Below are 26,843 nucleotides of genomic sequence, written 5' to 3' on the forward strand. Positions count from 1 at the left end.
AACCGAACGGTAGGGATACTGGGAATCCGAGATACGTGTGGGTAGCCTAGACGCCTAGCAATGTTTTCTAATAATAGAATGTACATTCCTAAACCGATTTTTATACTAATAGGCCTTAGTAGGGCGTAGCGGCCGCGCTCTGTTCCAATCCTCTCCTCTTTTCTATCTAGGCCCAGAGACTCCACTGACTGTACTTTCGCACCTAACTGGGCATAAAGAAGAGTTAGTTCCCCTTGTAAGACTGGGTCAGTTCACGCAGTAGCGGGTGAGTATTTTTAAATTGGGTTAGTTAAGCTTAAACTCGATGGATAAGGTGCGAAAGTACAATAGCAAAAGATTAACTTTATATGATTATTAATTAGGTTCAACAATGATGGAGCAAGTGAAGAAAGAGAATGAAGATGGAACCAAGGATGTCGCCATCATCAGAGGTTCATTCATCAGTTCAGAACCATACTTAACATTCAACGTAAAAGTGAATGTTGTTTTAGTTTTCTTTACTATCTTAGCAGCTTGGTTGAGGATTGTTGGCATTGAAAACCCACGAGGAGTAGTGTAAGTTTTGGTTGGTTGTTTGTCTATAGCAAAGCAAACATTTATTATTTAAATTATTACATTTATCTGTAGTTTAGTTGAGGATTCATTTAATTTTATTTGAGAATAAAATTGTTACTACTCTACTATTCTTGATGAAAATAATGTGGTGTTTTGACTACAACATTTTACATTACCCCCTTTTGCCCTCCTCATTTTCCATTACATTTACGTGTTGTATATATCCAAGCATTGAATATTATCGTTACTTTTATCTTTGCAGATTCGATGAAGTACATTTTGGTCAATTTACAAGTCTGTACATCAACAGGATCTTCTTCTTCGATGTCCATCCTCCACTGGGGAAACTTCTGTTTGCACTCACGGCCTACATCTCTGGTTTTGACGGAAACTTTCTTTTTGATAAAATTGGTGAAGGTACAAAACTATTTATAAAAAACACTAAAACCAAATGTATCATGGCACCAACACTCATTCCTTCAAACAAACGTATGCTTTTCGACAAAGATTTTTCCCCCCTACTGATGTATTTTGAGAACATAAAGATTGGTATATTATTATTGTTGGCCTATCTACACTTAGCATTTAGGCCAGACCACACTGTATTGTGCATGTTTGTAGTGGGTACCAGTCCCTCATAAATGAGTCTGAATGACATTCTCAGCACTTTTTACATACCGGTACCCATTTCAGTCAACTAGGTGCGGAGGAGCAGGGTGGATAACATTGTCTATTGTTTTTATGATATAATACATGTTTGCCTTTCTTGCAGCATATCCACCATCCATACCAGTGTGGCATCTTAGATTGCTTCCTGCCATATTTGGTAGTCTTCTCATCCCTGCTGTATACCAGTTGGTGCTAGCTGTTGGGTACTCACATGGTGCTGCTACACTGGCTGCATTTCTTGTTGTATTTGGTAAGTATGCCTGGCCATTATCATTATTCTTTATCCAGTTTAGATATATCATTTTTAAAGATAATCTAATTGTTAATTGAATAGGCAATAACCTGTAACACAAGATACTCCTGTTCTTCAAATTCATGTAACATTTTATTCATTGCAAGATTTGATTTGTGTAGTACTGAGCCCTCAATATATAAAAAGGTGAAGCCCTTTTTATACCTTTTCTATACTGTATAGGAGATAGAATAATATAGTGGGAAAAAATGGTCAAAAACGTTACACGGATGACAAAGTTTTCAAATTTTGCACATATGTTCACTTGGACATACAGATTAAAAAAATCACTGTAGCCAAGAAAAAAAATGTATTTTATGACCATATTTGGAGTATTTTCAAAATGGCCGCCAAAACAAAATGATGGTCCATATCTTAGTAACCGGTAGGGGTACAGAGTTCATTTTAGTGTTAAATTGCTTAGAACACATATGTTTCTATTCACTCTAATACAACATTTTATTAGAAAATGGCCGGAATCATCATTTCCGGAATTGTGACCTTTGACCCTAGTATGGTCATATCTCGATAACTACTGACAGTAGAAACATGAGGTTGGTCTTAAAATATTCACAATATACATGTTAGTATTTGGTCTAACGAACTATTTTTCCCAAAAGTGACTGGAAATCATAATATTGACCTTTGACCCGATAACCTCAAATTTCGTTACCGAATGCGCATAACATCAAAATATTGGGCTTAAATTGTCAAAAATGTATATTTTTGTATTAATTAAGGTAATGACTGAATTTGTCAATTGACCAGAAGTAATGATATTAACTTTTGACTTAAATTTTGTTTTATATCACTACAACATTGGCAGTAAATCGTCAAACACTTATTTTTCACGCAATACATTGTTTTCTCAACAAATTTAAACAATTACTTTTTCATATGATATGTTTGTTTAGAATGATTCAGATTGTTGTATCTAGAGATATGGCCTACCTGGTTATGTGTAGAGGAATGTTACATTTTACTATGCGTGATTACATTTCCAGATTATTTTCTGCAAGTTGTAAGCTTCAATAAATTAATATAACTGTTTTGCAGTGTATTATATTTACAGTTTACACTTCTTCATTTTATATTTCAAACCTCAGTTATTAAAAAATAAAATAAATAAATAATAATAATAAGTATTAACTATGTCTTAGAAATAATAAATTCTGACACGGATCGTCTGTATTCAATTACGAGTAATATTATCTGGGACATTTGCAGCTGCACAGTTCTGTACAAGGGAGGTTGGATTTGGCACATTTGCAAGTCACACAACCACGGTCAGATTTGCAGCCACATTTGATAAGTTCATTGCAGGCCTTGGCTGCTTCTGGTTTAGTCATCCAAACTGGCTTCCAATGTGTGTCTTCTAATGTCCAACCCCAATCTTCTGGAGTAGGAATAGTTGGTTCAGCATTCTGACAAGTGGTCCATATACCTCCTTGATATATGGCTCTTTTCACATGTTGAAGTAATGCATCCTACAATATAAATGTAATATAATGTACAAACAATGCTGTTTAGTTGAATAAAAAAAAGTATGCACTAAGTATAAGTTTAATTGTATTCCAACCATTCAATTTTAATTACCTGGGTGGGTGGAACATGAGCAATATCCTTGTTCTTCTGTGAAAACATATTTCGACGGGCTTCATTTACTGATAATGATATGCTGCTTTTGTTGTATAGAAGAATAGTGAGCCGCTCAATATGTTTGAAGTTGAGAGAAAGACAGTCAACTTGTTGAAAAGGATGTCTGTACATGGAAAGAAATGCCTCTGTTGCCTCTGGAAATGATTTCCATGCTTTCCAAGCACTCTTCTTACTCTTACCGAAAAATGAGGATGTAGTGTCACAACCTGAAAAAGCATGGAAAAGTGGAAGGGCGCATGCCATGCTTTCACCTAGATGTCTACACATGTTGTTGATGTTATAGTAACAGAAGTGATTACCAGTGCCGAATGCAACCCACAGTTTCAGTTCTCAAACTGTAAAGTTGCTGCCTCTCTGCGTATTCCTAGGTTATCAGCTGATGGCTGTTGGACTATGCTAATTCCAGTCCCATGAAATGATCCTTGTGCTGTGGTAGAAGAAGGATTATAGTCTAAATTGTCTAATGCTCCAATTACTGCCAAACCTTTCCGAAGATTAGACGGACACACAATATCATCAGTCTTGAACTGCTTACACATCGAGTAAGTTAGAGATTCCTCAAGTTGAAGGATTCGTTTGTAGTTGATGCTTACTTCTGGTATTGGTGTGAATAAGCATCCCAATGTAAATTGGTAGAGGTGGTTCTCGGTTTAGGTTATGACGCTCAGTAGGCCTACCAGTTTCTTCTCTTACCTTCTTCTTGGAGTTATAAGAAATCAATTGGGATATTGTAAGGCATGTCTGTGAATTGTCAACGTGCTCCTTCGTGTTTGGCCCATATAAAATCATAGCTATCAGCATTTTTAAACTTGGTGATACCATCTCTTGGCAACGAGGAGGAAATGCCCCTTTGAACTGAAAACCATCAGTCATTTGAAAAATATCTTCTCTGCAGATTTTTGCAACCTTTGCAAACAACAGCGCTTCTTCTTCATACTGTACGATGCACATCTTTCCACATTTGATATATGGCCTCTTCAAAAATTAAAACACATTTGTATCCATCAAAATGCTCATGTAGGCCCATGGTTTCGAAATGTTGTAGAAGGATTTCTTTCAAGCGCGTTTTATTAAATGATATATTCTCTCCAAATTGATGAAGACGATCTTCAAACCAAGAATGTAAATGTGATAATTGAAATAACAATGTTCCCTCTTCTACTAATCCCTCTACATAAGAAACCAATTCTGCAAACACTCTGCCTTTCACACGATCTCTTTCTGTTTTAGAAAAAGACAAAGTATTGCTTTGATGTTTTCTATATCGATTTCTAAATTGCGTCAAACAATCCATGTGGTATTTTGCTGCAATAGCTACTAAATCACCATTCGAAATAGTAGCAAGAAGATCAAAATCATTCATTTTTGTCGCCATTCTTCGAAGTATTTTTGTCAGTGACACATTTGAGTATTCATGAAGCTTTTGAAATGTATCTTTTTTGCAGAAAATACAGTTATTTCTGCTAGGACTTGCAACTTTCTGTCTTTTTGAAGACCGCTCTTTCGTATCTATGTTTTCTTTTACTTGATGTTTTCTTAACCTTTCCAGCTTAGTGTTGTTGAACTTCAAATGGCAAGAATGATGCCACGAGGCACCGTTTTTAATAAAAGCCTCCGGTGTACCATGGTCTCCATATTCTAATGAAAGTGGTGAAGCTTGTAGTTGCTTAAAGCCGTCTACATTGTTTAAAAACGCTTCGTACACACATCTAGCATTAATGTTTCCTCGTTTTTGTGGACACCTTAAACTTTCCGATGTAACAGACTGGCATATAATGCATCTTGACCAGTCCATTGTAAGTGTTTACTTACACCTAGTCTAGTCATAGGGCTAGTGTCTCGAACATAAATTCTGTGAAATATATAGAGTAAACTTAAACAAATAACAATCCTGATAGTTAAAAAATAAATATGAATGTTTTTCTTTTATTCATTTTCTATCATTCATGTTTTAACCAAAATACGTGTAAGAAGCAATTCCTGTACCTATTGGTCCTAAACCTATAGCCTACATCAATTATTTAAAGTTATTAAAAAAAATTGTAATTATTTAAATTATTTAAAGTTAAATTTAATAATGATGTGTAATTGCAATATAATTTTTCACAAAACTACACTTGGGACTCCCTGTAACTAAGCATTTGCTAGGCCTATGAGAGGCATCCGCTTTGCATTGCCACAGTCGTTTTCGCCGTGGAGGTATGCCTAGCAACGAGCCTGTGTTAGCCTAGCCTAATTGATATTCAATTTAAATGCTTAAAAGAAACAAGAAAGTAAATTAATGGTAACCTAATGCTTTAAAGTGGTAAATCAATATATATATTTAATAAAAACACTTGTTTGAAATCAACAACTGCTTTATAAGCATAAAAATACTTACCACTTGGCAATTATCCACCTGTCAACACGTTTGACTTCATAAACTTTTAGCCAATCAGAATGCCGGATTTTATGAATACTCATTTTGGAGGGAAATCTTTGTCTAGGTAATACTATAGTAATTGATTGTATATAAAAGGGGTTCTATGGACCTTAAATAATGAAATCATTGTTATTATTAGTATTTATTATTCTCAAATAGAAACTATTATAACAAATATTGTGATTTATTTTAACTGGTCTTTGGAATGTTAAAAAATAGATTATGTCGAAAAGGCACTGCTTCTCTATAACACTGAAGTTAGTTGTAGTGATATAAAACAAAATTTAAGTCAAAAGTTAATATAATTACTTCTGGTCAATTGACAAATTCAGTCATTACCTTAATTAATACAAAAATATACATTTTTGACAATTTAAGCCCAATATTTTGATGTTATGCGCATTCGGTAACGAAATTTGAGGTTATCGGGTCAAAGGTCAATATTATGATTTCCAGTCACTTTTGGGAAAAATAGTTCGTTAGACCAAATACTAACATGTATATTGTGAATATTTTAAGACCAACCTCATGTTTCTACTGTCAGTAGTTATCGAGATATGACCATACTAGGGTCAAAGGTCACAATTCCGGAAATGATGATTCCGGCCATTTTCTAATAAAATGTTGTATTAGAGTGAATAGAAACATATGTGTTCTAAGCAATTTAACACTAAAATGAACTCTGTACCCCTACCGGTTACTAAGATATGGACCATCATTTTGTTTTGGTGGCCATTTTGAAAATACTCCAAATATGGTCATAAAATACATTTTTTTTCTTGGCTACAGTGATTTTTTTAATCTGTATGTCCAAGTGAACATATGTGCAAAATTTGAAAACTTTGTCATCCGTGTAACGTTTTTGACCCTAAGGCACCCCACTAATATGTATACATGACCCTGTACTTTTCATGCAGTATTGACAGACAGGAGATTTTGTGTTGATTATTAATAAGTTTTTAATTCAGCATAGTAGGTTGTAAATTACATGTTATTTTATAACACCAACCCTGAAATAGAAACATGATGGTAACTGAAATTGTGTGTGACAGATACTGAAACTCTTTTTCTATTGACTCTTCTTCTGACATCATCTTCTTGTTGTTTCAGAAAACACGTTGATAATACAGTCACGGTTTATATTGATTGATTCTATGCTGTTGTTCTTCAATGTTCTCTCTGTGTTATCATTACTCAAATTCAAACAACAGAAACACAGGTAAATACAATATTCTATGCTGTTGTTCTTTAATGTTCTCTCTGTGTTATCATTACTCAAATTCAAACAACAGAAACACAGGTAAATACAATATTCTATGCTGTTGTTCTTCAATGTTCTCTCTGTGTTATCATTACTCAAATTCAAACAACAGAAACACAGGTAAATACAATATTCTATGCTGTTGTTCTTCAATGTTATGTCTGTGTTATCATTACTCAAATTCAAACAACAGAAACACAGGTTAATACAATATTCTATGCTGTTGTTCTTTAATGTTCTCTCTGTGTTATCATTACTCAAATTCAAACAACAGAAACACAGGTAAATACAATATTCTATGCTGTTGTTCTTCAATGTTTTCTCTGTGTTATCATTACTCAAATTCAAACAACAGAAACACAGGTAAATACAATATTCTATGCTGTTGTTCTTTAATGTTCTCTCTTATCTGTGTTATCATTACTCAAGTTCAAACAACAGAAACACAGGTAAATACAATATTCTATGCTGTTGTTCTTTAATGTTCTCTCTGTGTTATCATTAGTCAAATTCAAACAACAGAAACACAGGTAAATACAATATTCTATGCTGTTGTTCTTTAATGTTCTCTCTGTGTTATCATTACTCAAATTCAAACAACAGAAACACAGGTAAATACAATATTCTATGCTGTTGTTCTTCAATGTTCTCTCTGTGTTATCATTACTCAAATTCAAACAACAGAAACACAGGTAAATACAATATTCTATGCTGTTGTTCTTCAATGTTATGTCTGTGTTATCATTACTCAAATTCAAACAACAGAAACACAGGTAAATACAATATTCTATGCTGTTGTTCTTCAATGTTCTCTCTGTGTTATCATTACTCAAATTCAAACAACAGAAACACAGGTAAATACAATATTCTATGCTGTTGTTCTTCAATGTTATGTCTGTGTTATCATTACTCAAATTCAAACAACAGAAACACAGGTAAATACAATATTCTATGCTGTTGTTCTTCAATGTTCTCTCTGTGTTATCATTACTCAAATTCAAACAACAGAAACACAGGTAAATACAATATTCTATGCTGTTGTTCTTCAATGTTATGTCTGTGTTATCATTACTCAAGTTCAAACAACAGAAACACAGGTAAATACAATATTCTATACTGTTGTTCTTCAATGTTATGTCTGTGTTATCATTACTCAAGTTCAAACAACAGAAACACAGGTAAATACAATATTCTATGCTGTTGTTCTTTAATGTTCTCTCTGTGTTATCATTACTCAAATTCAAACAACAGAAACACAGGTAAATACAATATTCTATGCTGTTGTTCTTCAATGTTATGTCTGTGTTATCATTACTCAAGTTCAAACAACAGAAACACAGGTAAATACATTAATTGTGATCAATCTGTATGCTGGATTAATAATAATAATATTTGTTCTTATATAGTGTTTATTGCAGTTTCTAGGCGCTTCACATTATTACCAGTCATTTTTTTTTATCATCAAATGTATGGAAACATACTCCCATAATGCAGCTAGTAATTAGCGAAATTTTGCATAGGTTTGATCCCTTTTTTACAGCATACAAATTATTTATTGAACCTCGCACATCTACATCATTATATTCTATCCCCATTATATTATCCCTCCTGTGTTCCTTCCCACCCCACCACTTCTATCCATTCATTGCTATTTTTATACTTTTTCCCTCCTTGACATTTTTATTTTTTATTTTATGTCTTTAGGCAATGTGGCTGAGGATTACCAATAGTAAATTAATCACTGTCCTATCAGATAAGTGGTAATTTTGTGAACCAGTTCACCAGATAACCCCCTACTCTTCTTAAATAATGAACTATTTAAATTATATAATTCATTAGTTTTGCCTGATTTTACATATTGTTGTGAAGTCTGGGGTAATACCTTTAAAACTAATTTAAATTGTTTATACATATTACAAAAAAGGCACTCAGACTTGTTATGAAAGTCCCCATAGTACACCAGTCCAAGTAAACCAATTTTTTATTTTTTTAAAACTCTTGATCTTTATAATTTAATAAAACTATATACCGTTTCTCTAATGCATAAAGCTTTTCATAACTTACTCCCAGCGATTGTTCAAAATAATTTCATTTCATGCTCAGCTGTCCACGATAAATATACCAGACAAAAACACACAATTTAAAAGAACCACTCAAAAATCATTAAGTTTGTACTCTCTGAGAAAATTACTCTCTGAGAAAACTATCTGTTTTTTGTTGTTAAAATGAAAAAAAAGGAGTGTTTGCATTTTTTTTCTTAAAAGTAACATCTTGTTTGCCTATGCCCTTGTGCCTTTTTTCATATTTATATACTGTTTTGTAACAGGGGGTTTCCATTCTTTCATTTTTGTAATGAATATTTATGTATGTTTATGTTTTTTATTGTGAATGGAAATAAAGAAACAAACAAACTGGGTTCTTTAAAGTGCACACAGGTTATAACTGTGTACACTGGACCTACGGTTTATAGTCCTTATCCGAGAAGACTCGTTCTACCACCAGAACTAGGAGTGAGTCGGCCTCGAATCATTGCCGATGTTGTTGGATCTTTAGGTATGATAAACGATGCCCTGCCTTAACATACGACATCAACCTTATTGGTTTTATTCTTTCCTGGTATTGATCATTTATTATATAGTTTTCTTTTTCAGGTCGTACTCTTTAGCCTGGTGGTTCTGGCTTGCCTCCACCGGTCTGTCAATGGCGTGTTGTATCAGGTAAGCACAATGGAAATCCTACCACTCTAAGCCAGTTTTAGTAAAGGCAAAAGACCCTACAATATATAAGTGGAGTAATGTATGCCCTCTGTAGTTTCTGTTTTAACTTTTTGAAAGTGATGTGGCCCTCTAGTGGTCCATGAAAAAGCTAATTACCGTTGAACCTCCTTATGTGACCACCTCCCTCTATGGCATAACATTCAAAAGCCTGAACAAAATATTAGTTACGTAGTATTTCTAAGCAATATCCAGCTCCCCTGTTCACTGTTACTGTCGTAGTACCTGTATTTGTCTAAATCTGCTAACAATGGGAGATTGTTGATCTAGGAGTCCAAATACAACATTATTACTACTTTAGCTGTCAGTTCAGAGCCAGAAATGAATAACACTACAAATAGAAATCTACTGATTTTATTTCCTTATTTCAATTTCAAACAAATCAAAAAATATTAGTACTGTATATATATTATTATTAGTATATTAGGCAATTAGACAATAATCTGACTGAATTCTTTTTTGCCCTGTACATAGTTAATATTAATAAGCATTATTTAATTAGTTTTTTTACACGTTCTTGATTACACTTCAGTATACACCATTACATATTATAATATTTGAAATTAACAAAGTACATTTAAGTGTTTAATATCTCATTATGTTGGACTAATAATGTTAACGTCTTTCCAGTTACATATCAAACTTAACCACTACATTAAATTTACACTATGAATACACTACAAACGTCACAAAATAACACCAAATGAAAAATGGGAGTATTACATTTATGTACATAATTTAAAATTTTAAAAATTAGATTGAATAAAAATAATTGTACAGTTCAATCCCTACTCTATCGGAAACAATAAGATTAAAACACTAATAGAGTTGATTTTTTCTAAGAAACAAAATAACAGTTCTCAAATAACACTACACAGTATTTGATACATTTCAAGCCTAATATTAAAATTGTATTAAGGTGCTTTCTTGATGTCATCTGTGAATATCATGGAGGAAAATGTTAATTTTAATTAAAGTTCACCACTTCCACCGCTTCTTCCTCTGTCTACGCTTTAGGCTTGCCCCCAAGTCTGTATTTATTGTCATTTTTATGTTGTCCACCAGATTACATTTCAATTTTTTGCTAGTAGTTGAAATATAAATTGGATCATTTTCAGCTGTCTAAGCACCTTCTAAAAGTTCATACCATTTTCTATCTTTTTGCTTTTTCAACAGTGCCTTTGCATCTTTTACCTCTTTTGAATAGGAAAATCTTATCTTCTTGATTAATCCCTTACCAATGAATTTTTCAAATGTCATTACTATTTGTTTCATTTCCTTCGCTTCTTTACGTATTATATTACAGGTCATATGTTCTTTTTCATATTTTTGATAACCATACTTGATACTTGCCTCACTTATGTCGTGGTCTTTATGTGAGTCCTTTTCTCTGCAATCGATGCATATTAGTTCCATGCAGTTTTCACACCAGTGATTTGCAACTTTATTATGGCACATCGGATATTTGATATTGAAGCCACGTTCGTTAACTTCGTCTAAGACTTTCTTTGCTTCAAGAGACTGAGAACCGATTGTAAGTCTTCCAATACCCTTTTCGGTATCAGTATGGGTTACCTTATTGCAGATAGGACATACTATATTTAGCATTCCTCCTTGAGCCTTTTTTTGTAGGCATTTACTGCAAAATGGATGACCACACTGAAGATGTCTAGGATTTTCTATTTGATTGTTGCAAATTGAACATTCAACCAAATTTCTCAAAAGCAATGTTGCTGGGTGTTGCTCGGCCATTGTTGCGTGATGTGAGGCGTCGGAATCTGTGTTCAGAATGTGAAGCGTCCCGGAATCGGTGTTCAGAATATGAAGCGTCGGAATCGGTGTTCAGAATGTGAAGAGTCGGAATCAGTGTTCAGAATCGGAATCGGTGTTCAAAGTGTGAAGCGCCGGAATCGGTGTTCAGAATATGAAGCGTCGGAATCGGTGTTCAGAATGTGAAGAGTCGGAATCGGTGTTCAGAATTGGAATCGGTGTTCAGAATGTGAAGCGCCGGAATAGGTGTTCAGAATGTGAAGCGTCGGAATCGGTGTTCAGAATGTGAAGCGCCGGAATAGGTGTTCAGAATGTGAAGCGCCGGAATTGGTGTTCAGAATGCGAAGCGCCGAAATCGGTGTTCAGAATGTGAAGTGCATCATCAAAGTATCTGATTTATATACTGATACTCAACATATCTTTGGTTTCTGATTGGTTATTAGAAAGCTGTGAACAGCCAATGAAAATAATTTATGATGATTAGTGTTTCTAAAAATATCCAGGCGAGATCACGATTGTTTGCCTGCATAATAAAAATGCTCAAATAATAATAACAAATAAACTAACTTTTTTGTAGTTTTCAAATTTTTTGGGAAATTACCAAATATGGTGATTTCAAAGGAAATTTATTTATTTTAAAAAGATTTTTCTAATAAGTCTATCTATAATAGCTATAAATGAGTATACATACCACGTTAGCTACAGACCGTGTACTATTATACTCGCATTCCTTTTTTAATTGAATTTTCAATGTTTGATAATGCTGGCGTCATGCGGGTTGGATGTTTTTACAATCCAAATATTATTGCTTTTTAAATTCAAAAGTGCAGGTAACATACCAAAAAAGGTGATTATTAAGAAGCAAAATACACAATTATTCCACTTCATAAAGCACTGTAAAAATAAAATAATTTGTGCAAAGTCCATGGACAATGCATGCTCGTCCCCGATCTTTAGCTAAAAGATGTTGACAAGCTGATGGCCAGCTTTGTATCAGCGGCCCAGAGCTTATGGGGGCCTATGAGCAGTGCCCAGAGGAAAAAACAGGCATTCCGATATGTCGAAAAAATCTAAAAAGGAGGTTTTTCCAAGGGGGCTCAGGCCTCTGTGTTACGCCACTGTTCGCAAGCCAGATGTCCCAGCTTAAAATTTACAAATTATATATACATAATCTATATATTAATGCTACTAAATTTTTCGCGTATTTTACGTATCTCCTCCAAAACCACTGAACGATACACTTTCCTGAATTTTAAGGAAAAACACTCAAAAAAGGCAAAAAAATAGCAGTAATTTGAGGTCTCAGCGACCATGTTATGTCACTGTATAAACTACGCAACCTCCTCTGTTGTGTACCGCCATGTGAGTGGGTAAAACGCCGTGGCCATTGATATCAATGCTTAGTACGTTCAAGGTCAATCCGCAACATGTGTAATTATTATACACAACACAACTTTTCAAGTTGGACTAATATAGTCACTGGAAATACAAATAGCAAACTCATCAATGAATTAATTTCTGTTTTTTGTTTTTCAATATATAAATCATGTATAACATATAAAATAACGTTGAAAAACGAAAATGTACAAAGTACGATATGGAACCTATACAGAATAGAACTTTTTAATTTAATTAAGATTGAATACGCATGTAACATTATCAATGCTAGAAAAAAATGGGCTAACGTCAAAGAAAAACTGTCAGAATTTGTTCAGTAAACTTTAATGGAAATAAAGTATATTGTCTGTATGTATACGTATATTATACTTTTAATTTGTGTATATACATTTCCATTTTATTACTTGACAGTTTTTATAGGTTTTTTTATGCCCATGTATATAGGTCTAATGTATTATATTTGTGTATATTTTTTATCGTTCTTGGTTTTAATGTTAATTTTATGCATATGTGTATATATTGTGTGGGTATGTGTATGTATATATATGTTTGATATATGTAGTATGTATTTCTATATATATACGTGTGAATGTATTGATATTATATACATATACAAATATGAATGAAAAAATCAAGACTCAGGTTAATAATTCAACATATTTATTAACACTACAAACTGTTTCATGAGAGAGATAAAATACCTGCTCAATCTTCAAGTGTTAGGCTCTGAGTAAAGTAATTAGAAGAGACTGTTTATAGTTAATATATGCAAGCGACAGAGCAATAGTTGTATATTCAACCGTTCTATTCATCAATAGGTGTCTTTAATTAGTAACCTTTATATCTCAATAAGAATTTTCTTCTGTGTCTGCATGTGCTAAATAATTCGTTTCTTGGACTAAGAGAGCAAATATCAGGCTTAAATATAATGAAATATTTCTCTTGCAGACATAGTTTGCAGCGTTTACTTATATTGGAATAAGGCTTACATTTGGCTAATACTCGCCATTTAATATTATATTTAATGTTGTCATCTTTAGTTTCCAAACATGTTAGCTAAGCGCTGTACTATTTTTATACTTTTTATTACAGAATGAGCTTGTATGCCCATTGTATCTACACTTAAATGTATTTTCTGTCAGTCCAACATATGTTTCAATTTTGTTAGTGCCATTTCTTGTGACAGCCTGGTATACTACTGTTAACCATTTCCCTAAAGGGCAAATCAAATACAAATATATAAACTGAAAGATACACAAATTATGATAAATAAGTTAACAAACGTTTCATAACTAAACAACTTTTTTCATTAAACATGCAATATATTTTGTAATAGATAACATAACAAAAAAAATATGCAGAAAATAATGCAAATATATATATATGAGATTCTGTAATTGTTGAATAAAGGTGGTAGTTAACCACAAAAGATTAAAAAAAAAAAAGTATCACCGATTAAAGCTAAAAATCAAAAGTAGACCACAATGTAATTACAAAACTTGTAGCAAAAAAGATACGAAACCTACAAAAAAAAATGCAAAATATAAAAAACCATGAAAAAAAAATGAAAATGAACTAAAAAGAAAACATACACACAAATAAAATGAATCCAAATGGGTGTCGTGATTCGACAAAATATTAACACCCAAAAAATTTAATTTCTGACACTTTTTGTGTCCGTAAGCAGCTGTAGTTTTATTATTTCATATTAATATTTAAAAAAAAACAACTTAACAATTCATGTTTCCGCAGCAATGACATGTATTTTTCAATCGATTTATGTTAAACCTTTTTTTTTCTGTATTTTCGCACTTTTATCAGAGTGCGCTTTTAATATACTTGTCCATGCAAAGTATGTAACCACATAGGACAGAAAAAGACTGTGCGAAGTTTTAATTAATTACACCTATTCTTTGAACAGAATAACTTTCGTAATCACAGCCATTGATATCAATGCTTAGTATGTTCGAGTTCGAATCCGTGACATGTGTAAAAAGTATCACCGCTTAAAGCTAAAAATCAAAACTAGACCACAATGTAATTACAAAACTAGCAAAAAAGATACGAAACCTCGCACAAAAAAAATTGAAAAATATAAAAAAACATGAAAAAAAATGTAAATGAACAAAAAAAAAATAATTTTCGTAAAGTCTGAACAGTCAAAAGTAAAGTCTAAAGCTCCATATCCACTATTGCTTTAATTTTTTAGCCTACTTATATTTTAAAGTGAAGGTCAAAGTACTTTTATCAGAGTGCACTTTTTTTATACTTGCCCAAGGCAGAAAAAGACCATGTGGAGCACGGGTTCTGCTAGTATATATATATTTTGGAACTTTTTATATGATATTCATTTCTAAAATTGGCAATTACGTTGCTTTTATGGAGTTTACAGGATTTCTAATTATAGGATTTCAATGGAAACAATTAAAAAATATTAAGTTGTCAATAGATTTTTGATATTCTGGGCTGATATCCAATAATGTTCAATAAAATTTCCTGCTTTGAAAATTCCATTTCAACTAGGGTTGGAATGTTTGGCAAAAAACCTACTGTAAATAACTCAAAATGTTGAATAACAAACTTTACTTCCTGTTTACTACTACTGCGCCAATTTATACAACTAAATGGTACGCTCGCTTCGCTCGCGTACCATCTAGGTCGTGCCCACAGATGGTTCTCGAATAAACAGTAATTTCAGCGTAACAAAACTGGCGATTTCAAATGTACGTACCGCAGGACTACAATACATTGTCGTTTACAGAAACGAATAAATAGACACGATGATTTATGTAGCTAAAATTATCACCCTGGGAATTACTTCCGAAGGAGAAACTTATCACAAAATGAGTCCAAATTTTTGATTTGGACTCATTTAAAGAAACCCAATTTGTGTTTTGTATGTAACATTAGGGTTGAGGGATGGGAAAGCGGATAGGTACAAAGAGGAACAATTTTTAAATATATTCTTTATCCACTCAGTAACAAAGTATTTTGTTCATGTTTTATAGGCCTATAAATAATATACCTCTAAATACAGTAAAACATTTGCGATTTAATACTTTGTTAAAACTGTCACTGTCATAATCGATTGAAATATTAAAGTACATATCACGTTACACCACTACGACGTTTATTATTGGTAATTATTAATTAATACAAACGTTGAGAAGGAACTGTCAGTATAAAGTTTATTTGTATATAATAATGTGTTTATATATCTAACAGTAGAGCCTATCCACAATCTCAGTAATAAAGTTTATTTGTATATATTTTTATATTACATCTAACAGTACGAACATTCACAGTAAGAAATGTTCGATTCAAATGAGGACCAAAAATAGTTAATAGGTATTTACAGTATTGTCAAAGTATTGCAAGTTTATTCTCAAAGGGCCCATATATTTACCTACCATATGTGTTAAACCAAGGGCTCATAAATTTACCTACTTGTGTTAAACCAAACTCTGGCAGACTGAGAGATTGGGATGTTCCATTCATCGCAAATCAATACATTTGTATAATCGTATATTAAATCTATTAAAATAGTATTTTTTTAAAGAAAATCGGCCTGTCTTCAATATTATGATGCTGTACTCTAGCTGTTCAACCAGTTTTCAGCTATTAAAAACAATTATCGTAGGAGAAGATAGGAAAATGCGAAGCCTCCTCGCATTTTTGTGGCGGGTATTTTTCAAGATGGACATCCATTAGACAGTGTATACGATCGGAAAACACCCCTATTTGGGGCAAATCGTTGAACCTAAATTCGTTTTAATCGTCAATAACTAATTATCTAACTTAATTTAATTAGTAAACAGGGTTACATCAGGTGGTTAAAATCAGTACCGAAAGTACGAACCAACTTTATATACCATCGAGTAAAAATTCTAGAAGTAAGGCCCGATTTATCGAATTTTGCCCTTACGTAAATTTATATATAGATTCCATGCGTTTTCAATTCTTCACAGGATTTCTTTTTGTCATCTAAGAGGCACCTGGATTTAAAAAGAATGTAAGAAAGAAATTCTTTCTTGTTTAAAGCGATTAATATTTTTCGGGAAAAACCTTACATTAATGATAGTTTTGTTGAACATCATTGCACTTGTTAATTTGACATTGACCATTCCTATTGGTCCCAATTTTTTGATGCAGAGGTCTATATTCGAACAAACCATGCTCCATCGGGATTTGTTATTATATCATATCATATCATTTATTTCGCCAAATACAGTACAAAGTAAGACATAAAACAGTACAAAAGTAATCAATGAGGCACGATCACCTAAAAGTTATAAATAAAAATAACCACCGAGAGGCTCTCCACATAGAAATACTTACATAAAATGAATAACACATAAAAAACATGAATCCCTATAATAATAAAACGTTAACATTCTGCAATTGCATTTATATAAAATAGTATTAATTTAAAAAGAAAGACCTAAGAGATTAAAAATATTATATATATATATATAATTTAAAACAGGTTGATATTAGGGTTTCGATCCAAGTCGGCCCTAAACCGTCTCGGCCAAAGTCAACTCGGCCTCAAGTCAACTCGGCCTCAAGTCAACTCGGCCTCAAGTCAACTCGGCCTCATGTCAACTCGGCCAAAAAATAATCGGTCAACTCGGCCCCGTTGAAGTATGGAACGCAAAAAGTGCAAATGAAGGGGATTGATAAAATAATATTTCTTCACAATTTTTTAACTATGAATAATTCTGACTTTTAATGAATATTATTATTTAGACAATAATATATTTAGCAAAAAAAATAGGAATGATTTCACCAACTTTCCTTTATTTACGTTTAATAAAATTTCGTTTGTGAGCCTCCCTGCGCGTTTGCCAGCTTTTTCGATATCTACAACTGGTGCTACGTGTTTTCGCTGACTGGGGGATTCCCCTTTTTTAAAAACGCAAATCATGCACAAAAACGATGTACGATCATTTTTTCTATGGCCAAATGGTGGAACGTAGGCCTCCGTCTTCGATTTCCTAAAATACGGTACCTGCACGTGTTTTTTGTAACACGCGGGTACTTCTATTCATATCGGCAATGAGTTCATTTTTTTATATGATATTATATTTTTTATTTCTTCATTTTTTTTAAAACGTGGATAGTAAGAATCGTAATAATATTAAGCACTTTTTGCGTTCCATACTTTATTGTGGCCGATTAGTTTTTGGCCGAGTTGACGTGAGGCCGAGTTGACTTGAGGCCGAGTTGACTTGGGGCCGACTTGACGTGGGGGGGCCGACTTGACTTTGGCCGAGACGGTTTGGGGCCGACTTGACCTGCACCTGATATTAGATATAGATATTTCTTAAGGTTATGCGTAAAAAGGTTTATATCTGAAATGTCTAACAAAAAAGTTAAAGACAGAGTTATGAAAGGAATCAGTCCGATCAATAAAATTATTATGTAACTTAAGATTAATTAAGTCCAAATAAGTAATCTCCCAGGAAAGATCCAACAACGCTCTAAAATTCTCTAGATAATTTTCCATTTATCATAATGCAAAACTTTGTGTTTTATAGAACTTAACAGTCTGATACTATACAGTATATAATTTATTGGTACCTGATCACATGATAGTACCGTCCATTATCAATTCATGATTGCTATCTCTCACGCAATTTTACCAATATTAAATAAGATTGGATTTTTAAATTCTGTACACAATTGAAATTGTTGTACACAATTTGCAACCCAAATAAGGCAACATTTAGTATTATGCTATATAAGTATTATATACCATGAGGTGACAAATACATATTATTACTCAGACTGTACAAATGACAGTTATTCCTATTGTAAAGGTTAGTAAATAACTTTTGGAAAGTACAGAATATTTTCAGAATTTCCAAATGTCCAATTTTTTTTAACGCAGTCCACAAAGAACATTCCAGTTTTCAAAACAAATTTCTGTTAATTTTTAAATGGACAAATAACGACTATGACTATAAAACAATTATTTTAAACATGAATTATTTATTGCATTCTTTCAATAACATTGATATATAATGAAAAATAAAATGAGAAAAAAAATAACAAAAAATTGCTTTGTAGAATGGATGTAAAATGACTACTACTTGTCTTGCCTTTCAGTGTGAAATATAATGGTATCTTTACAGTCCTGATTGTGATGGCATCGGTCAGTCTGGACCTTTGGAGGCTAATAGCAGATAAATCCTTACAATTGGTAAGATAATTTATGATGATTTTACACATAGCATTGCAAGATTTGTTAAATCAAATTGTATGTTTAAGTGTTTATGTATGTGCTTACTGTTGTTTTTTGATCACGTTTTTTAATAATTAAATATTAATTAAACTCATTTATTTTTTAGAGGGATCTACTGTACCAGTTTGGTTGTCATGTTGGACTAATAATCATCGTGCCTGTCATTATATACATTAGTATTTTCTTTGTACATTTGACCATTTTGAACCGCAGTGGACCTCATGATGATTGGATGACCAGTGCTTTTCAGGCCACACTTCAGGTCAGCTTATTAATTTAGTAGTATTATGATATTTATTATAAGTAGGCTATTGGTGTGTAAAAGTAGACCTTCATCAATGTCTTACACCAAGCTTAAAACTTATTTTAAAGCGTTCCACCTAGGCTAATATGAAAGGAGCACCCACCCCAAAAACCTTTACCATTCACCCTCAACACTTTGACACCAACCCCCTCACTAGACTCTACATCTGTACTCACTTAAAATATCAAACATGAATTTGAAACTATTGATTTTTGGGGAAGTTTCTATAGTCTATTTTGTGACCTGAATAAATTGACATATGCCTTTTCCCCTTTGAAGGGAGAATACAACTCGAAAATTATGTAGTTTTCAGGTTTTATTGTAGAGTGTAGGTGTAATCTTTATTTGTCTTGTATTAATGTATGTTGACCTTTTTATTTGCAGGGCGGTTTGTCATCCATTACAAAAGGTCAGCCATTAGAGATTGCATTTGGGTCACAGGTCACTTTACGACCTACACATGGAAGAACATGCTGGTTGCATTCTCACCCTCATACGTATCCAATGCGTTACGCCGACGGACGCGGAAGTAGCGCTCAGCAGCAGGTCACATGTTACTCGTTTAAGGATATCAATAATTGGTGGCTTGTAAAAGATCCACAAAGGTAATTTATTGTGAATAATTGAATTTTAATTATGATAGCGATTTTGATAGAATATCATAACCGGTCTACACTTTCAATAATTCTGGACTGTAATGTTGGCTGTCTTGTGTGTGTGATTACCCATGGGTTGTCATGGGGGCTTCAACACATACAGAACTATGTGTTTGATGTGTATTACTGTATTAACAGAGGTCGATGACATAATATGTTGTATTGCCATTCTCTTTAGCACAAGTCTGATTGTGGAAAACAAGCCCCGTGTTATCAGGCATGGTGATGTCATTCAACTGGTTCATGGAATCTCGGGTAGAACATTAAACAGGTGAGATAACATGTAGATAATCTATCAGGAAATTATGTTTGTTGCTATGGATTAATCATCAATGCATGTCATGTATGAATAAAGGGTAAATAGAGGGGAAAATAGAGGGGAGATTCGCCCTCCTCAACACAACCAGTGGTTTAAATGTATCCAAAACACTGGAGATTTAAATATAATATTCTTTTGTTGAATTTGTTTAGCCATGATGTTGCTGCTCCTATGTCGCCATATTGCATGGAAGTGTCCTGCTATATTGACTACAACATTTCATATCCTGCACAAAATCTATGGAAAGTGGTAAATAATTACATATTACGTTATTGATGATTGTACAGTATATTATAAGTAGAGACCAACAAATACAATTTTATACCAATTTGTTTGTTTGTGCTTTATTGTTATTGTCACCTAATTTTTTTCTCACAAACTGATCTTTATGTAAGCATAACTCTTGTATTATACTGTGTTTTTTATGTAAATTGAATTGAAAATTGAATTGAACCGACAAACTATGTGTCCCTAATGATCAGCAAGTGCTGGATGGATCACCCTCATTAAATATGTTTTAAAAAAATTGTAAAAAAATTTAAGTTTAATTGTATAGTTCAAAATGGCGAGCTCTGTTCATTGACAATGTATAAAAACTTTTGTCTAATTGTTTATTTTCTTCAGGATATTGTGAATCGTGAAACTGAGGGCAGTATTTGGAAGACCATTAAATCTCAGATTAGACTTGTACATATGAACACTTCATGTGCTGTAAAGGTTTGATTTCTGTCATATATTAATTCTAAATTAATTATAATCTGCAGGATTTCATTCAGTCTTGTGGATCAAAAATGTCTCTTTCCTGCAATTTGAGTTTCTTCAATATTAATTATTATCACAAATTAATGACAATAGTTTTGGAATTTATAGAAATTCAGTTAAAGCATATTAACAGTTCCAAAAACCTTAGTGATGTGACAGGGATGTAAAAGTTATTTTAGGTATTTCCTATACTTTCTACCATAATGTTAAATATTCTATAGTTTTTTGCATCTTTATTTTTGTTTTCTAGGTTACTGGTTCCCAACTTCCTGATTGGGGATTCAACCAATTTGAGGTGGCAGCAGATAGGGTCATAGGTCAAGAGGCCACTGTGTGGAATGTGGAAGAACACAAATACACTAGATGTAAGTACAGACTTTGATTTGAACCCTGGCTCCTGGCGCTAGTAGGCAAACTTGTTAACCATCGAGTTATATCAATCAATCTAAATAAAAATAAAATACCAATTAACATTTTGAAATGAATGAATGGATATCTTGATGATTGTGTAACGTTATTTCTACATTTAGTATACAAAGAGGCAGAAGGAGAAGGTGTGGAAGTTGGACCAGAAGAAGGGTATGGAATTCCAGACAAGGAACTGAGTATGTGGCAGAAGTTCTTAGAGTTACAGGTATACAAACAGTGTGATGTGCCCAAATATGGTAGTGATATGACATCATCGTGTCCATATATGGGGACATCACATTTCTTTGTCACATAAGTTTGACAGTGTAGATAGAGCTTATAATCTGAAGGAGCTTAATCAACTGTATTTTCACGCTGCTGCTCTAGCCCGCTACGTCACACGAGATGACTCATTCATTAGATGAAATCAAGCAGCAGTATAGTACTACACTTTGACATTTTTGTTAAAATGGAAACTCGACTATAATTTATAGGTACCACCTGTTGAATCCAAAAAACGGCTGGGAAAAGAGTCTGATGACAAATCCCAAAGCATTTCTGGTATTTATGAGTCCCATGATATTACTATAATTCACTGTCACAGTTCATTGAAGTTTTTGTTTGTAATAGGATACTTGAAGTATCTAGGCTTGATGAAGTGACCCCCAGACTTGACCTTAGCAATAACAATAAGCGAGCAGCGTTTTTTGTAAGAAATATTCTTGTTTATTAACACTAACTTGTAGCAGACTATAAATGTTACTAAGAAACTTTTGTATTGTTAGTGGAAGATGCTAGCGGCCAATAAGAATGTCATCAAAGAACATGAGTATAGTTCAAATCCACTGGAGTGGCTACTTATGGAAAGGGGTGTGGCCTATTGGATGGACAGCCAATCAAACGTAAGCATAAACTGTAATACAAATTATATTGAGAATATGCATTATTTATGCTCTTGCACATTCCAAGGAGATAGCTGCGGAGATTGGAACTTTCAGTACTACCGGGTATAGGCTCTGGATCAATCTGCCTTTACATATTAGAAACTCAAAATCTTTGGACAGTTTTAAATCTAAAACTCACTTTTTCTGATTTTTTTTGCAATGATCGTTGGAATGCTGCTTTAAAAATGAAACTATTGATTGATGTAATTCAATAAAATTATTTATATATTTGTACTTGGTTACAGGCTCAAATCCACTTCCTTGGTAATGCTGTGATTTGGTGGACGGCCTCACTCGCTATTCCTGTGTTTGTCGCCAGCGTTCTCATTTTTGTCGTTAGACAAAGAAGACAGTGTCAGGATTTGAACGATGGTATGATATTCGGTTAACACATTCTGAATACAGCCCAAAGGTTTCCGATATATTTGGGAGAGTTAGCTGTACTAAGAAATTTGTAAACAGAAATGATGCCCATTTTGGGTAGATCCATATTGTGTAACTTTGTAGTTCGCCCTCTATTGTTTATAATATCTACATGGTTACAAGAGATTGTCATAAATCATTAACTTGTATCAAGTTTAAGATGTAAAAAAGTTGATATAGAAGCCTGTGAAATGACAGTAGATGGCCTACATGTATGTAACATTATACAACTGTATCTTGAGATTGATTGTGTAAAGAAACCTGAGCCATGATGCTTTTGTCTTGAATTCATAAAACTGCAATCAGATTAATGCTTTTAAAGCTTTGTATACTACTACAAACTTTATGTGAAAAAAAAGTTATGTGCCCCATATGGACATGATGATGTCATATCACTACCATGTTTGGGTATATCACCACCATATTTGGGCACATCACCCCTGTTTTGTCAAACTAGTTTGATAGTGTAGACAGAGCTTTAATATCAGTTGGCAGATTGTTTGGCTGAATAAAAATTTAAGTTGCCTGTCACTCCAAAAAAAACCTAAAAAGCATCTCACTATTTCTTTTTTTGTTTGTTTATACTGGAAGACCTCTTCAGTCAAAAACTGTCTCCAAGAGGGCCCAGTTATGATCAGTGGCTGTGTAAGATGTAGTAGGTTTTTTAAAATGCACATGAGCTAGATGTGTACATTGGGACTACGGTTTATAGTCCTTATCCGAGAAGACTTGTTCTACCATTAATTTTGTTTATTTTTCTTGTAGATGAATGGGAGCGATTGTTACAGAGTTCGTTGCTTCTTTTTGGTGGTTGGCTGATACATTATCTTCCCTTCTTTCTTATGGAGAGGACATTGTTTATTCACCATTATCTATCGGCGCTCATCTTCAAAATCATTCTGTTGGCCGTTACCATTGAAGTTATATACAGTCATGTTCTAAGGTAATTAAGAACAAATTAAACATTTATTTTGATAAATACTGTATTAAAAATTAAAACATAGTTATAACAAATAGTTTTTAGATTTTTGCAAATGTTTTCCAGTCATCTAAAATACAACATACACTACCCTCATCAATTACTGTACTTCTGTTTCAGGTCATCAAACTTAAGAAACGTGTTCCTGTCGCTTCTAGCAGTTTGGTGTACATCAGTATTTATTACATATTTAAGTTTCCGACCTTTGACATTTGGTGATAGATCACTAAGTATGTCTGAGCTACATTCATTACAATGGTTAGACACTTGGAACTTTTTGATTCGAAATAAAGTATGAGAAAAAGATTATTGAACTTGTATGTGACAGGAAAAGAGAGAAGATGATGCTGATTGAAAAGAATCTGTTCTAGTCGGTATTAATTTTGAGTCAGAAATTGAGTAGAACTCTATGAGAACTTGACTAAAACTGTGAAAGCAACTTAGTAATAGCAACTGAGTTGTAACTCAGCAACTTAATAAAACACTTACGAGAAGCAACCGAGTAGTAATCTGAGAAGAAACTAAGTAGAACAATGATATTAACTGAGTAAAGCAGTGAATGTAATTGAGTAGAACTCTTACAATAACTGAGTACCACTCAGAAGCAACTGAGTAGAAATCCAAGAAGCAATTGAGTACAATTACTATGAGAAGAAATCGAGTAGAACTATGATATTAACCGAGTAAAACAGTGAAAGTAATTGAGTAGAACAGGAGTACACCTGCAATATATACTGTATTAACCAAGTACTACACTGAGAAACAACCAAGTAGAATTCTTATAATAAGCAAGTACAAAAATACAAGATGCAATTGAGGAGAACACTGAAATTAACCGAGTTGAACACTGAAACCAATTGAGTAGAACTCTTTTAATAAGCGAGTACAAATACAAGATGCAACTGAGGAGAACACTGATATTAACCGAGTTGAACACTGAAACCAATTGAGTAGAACTCTTTTAATAAGCGAGTACAAATACAAGATGCAACTGAGTAGAACACTGATACTAACCGAGTTGAACACTGAAACCAATTGAGTAGAACTCCTATAATAAGCGAATACATTAACAAGGTGCAACTGAGTAGAACACTGATATTAACTGAGTAGAACACTGATATTAACTGAGTAGAACACTGATATTAACTGAGTAGAACTTAACTAATAAAAAGTAAGGAATTAACACCAACTACTGTTAACTACCAGAACTTAAAATCTATCCACCGATTATTCTGAAATAAACAATATTAAATCATTTTATTCTTTTAGAGCAAGTCAGATGTATTAGCATAGAGGCACTCGACACAAATAGGTTTAAATTGCTCTGACATGTACCAATACAAGTATGTATACATTTCCATTATATATTGGTTAAGAACTATTTAAATTAATAAATAACTAATGGTGCATATTACAGGTTTCTTTTTGATGTATTCATTAATGTTATTCAGTATGCAGTGCATAGCATGCCAAATTGCATCACACCGATTGCCCTGTGGTTGTTTTGTTGAACAAATAGATTTATTTTCTGCATTGATGGAACTTGTCGCTGCTAAACCTCATCTTGCGATCATGATATACGAGTAAATAATGGAAAGTATTTGGGAAGATTTCATTTGGGTATTATTTATCACTTGACATCATAGACATTAGTAATGAGTAATGTCCTCTCTGCAGTTGTACACAGAGAACATACAGTCGTTGTTTAAGAGCGGTTAATAATATGATAAGCGAGAGAGCTCCTTCAAGAGACGGTATAAGAACTTTTCGTTGTATAGGATCATCTACAAACGTGTGTTTTATATTGCAATTTAGCCAACTTTTTAGCCGAATTAACAGTTTTCGAAGCAAACAAAGGTAATAAAGTTGGTAATAAACATAACAATTGACAGATTGCAATTGTTCTTAAGCTAAATTACTAATAATCTATCATTAATATGTGCATAACCTCGTTAATCTTTCTTTAATATGTATGCAACCTCATTAATTTATCATTTATTTGTACGTGAACTATTTAACATGTCGTTTATATGTACGTATCCTCGGGCAGGTCGTTATGTCATGTGACTATATTAACCTGATTTTGATTGTTTTCACTTGAAACATCTTTGAACTTGAATATCTAATTCATGTAGAATATTTTTACATTACTAGTATTCTCATTATGTATGTGTTTATGTAAACATAAAGTATCTTCATTTTGTTTACATTAATTTGAATTTTATGATGACTAACAGGTATGAATGCGAGTAACATTAAAGATGTTATACATTAAAAATTTAAAGTGCGAAAATGTGAATACATTAAGTAGTAATGTTATTCTAATGCTTTGTCTACACTATCAAACTTTATGTGACAAAAAAGGTATCATGTGCCCAAATACGGTAATGATATGACATCATCGTGTCCATATATGGGCACATCACATTTTTTTTTTGTCACATAAAGTTTAATAGTGTAGATAGAGCATAATTTTAATAAGTGTGCAAGTCTCGTTCCCTTCCGGATGTGTAGTACCAGAGAATTTGTTTGTGATATATTCGAGTTGTACTTGAGGCGTTTCATTATAACAATGTAAGCCTAAAACTATGTCTACACTATCAAAATAGTTTGACAAAAAAGTGCCCAAATATGGTAGTGATATGACATCATCATATCCATATATAGACACATCACATTTTTGTCACAAAGTTTCATAATGTAGACAGAGCTTTAGTGTATAACAAATAAATAATGATCGTAATTTTCTTTCTTGTATTGGTACTCTCTTGTAAAATCGCAATTTTGGAAAAATTTTGCTTTCAATACTTAGAACATATTATAGTGTGTATATATAGTGTAACTAGAAAACTGCGGACCTGCTTTTTTTTTATAGAATTTGTGCGACCATTAAGAAAGTCCCTAGCTAACATAAAACTGGTTTATATTAAATGAGAAATGTTTTCGGATGGTTGGGTTTATCTAGGCATCTTCTTTTATTATGGTCATCTTAAATCCTGGG

General features: G+C 33.0%; 1 protein-coding gene across 1 annotated transcript; it reads left to right on the top strand.

Moving 5' to 3' along the window:
* On the top strand, positions 1 to 26,744 carry LOC140047197 (protein O-mannosyl-transferase 1-like). The gene is made up of 18 exons (XM_072092064.1): positions 1 to 265; positions 363 to 555; positions 818 to 972; positions 1,328 to 1,474; positions 6,708 to 6,816; positions 9,510 to 9,575; positions 18,912 to 19,005; positions 19,154 to 19,309; positions 19,736 to 19,956; positions 20,186 to 20,278; positions 20,479 to 20,575; positions 20,951 to 21,043; positions 21,339 to 21,453; positions 21,619 to 21,722; positions 22,282 to 22,398; positions 22,686 to 22,812; positions 23,629 to 23,806; positions 23,963 to 26,744. Exons 2-18 carry the CDS (start codon positions 371 to 373, stop codon positions 24,138 to 24,140), a joined length of 2,235 nt encoding a protein of 744 aa, XP_071948165.1. The 5' UTR covers positions 1 to 265; positions 363 to 370; the 3' UTR covers positions 24,141 to 26,744.
* The last annotated feature ends 99 nt before the right edge of the window (positions 26,745 to 26,843 follow it).

This window comes from Antedon mediterranea, chromosome 4, assembly GCF_964355755.1.
Source record: "Antedon mediterranea chromosome 4, ecAntMedi1.1, whole genome shotgun sequence".
Classification (NCBI taxonomy): Eukaryota; Metazoa; Echinodermata; class Crinoidea; order Comatulida; family Antedonidae; genus Antedon; species Antedon mediterranea.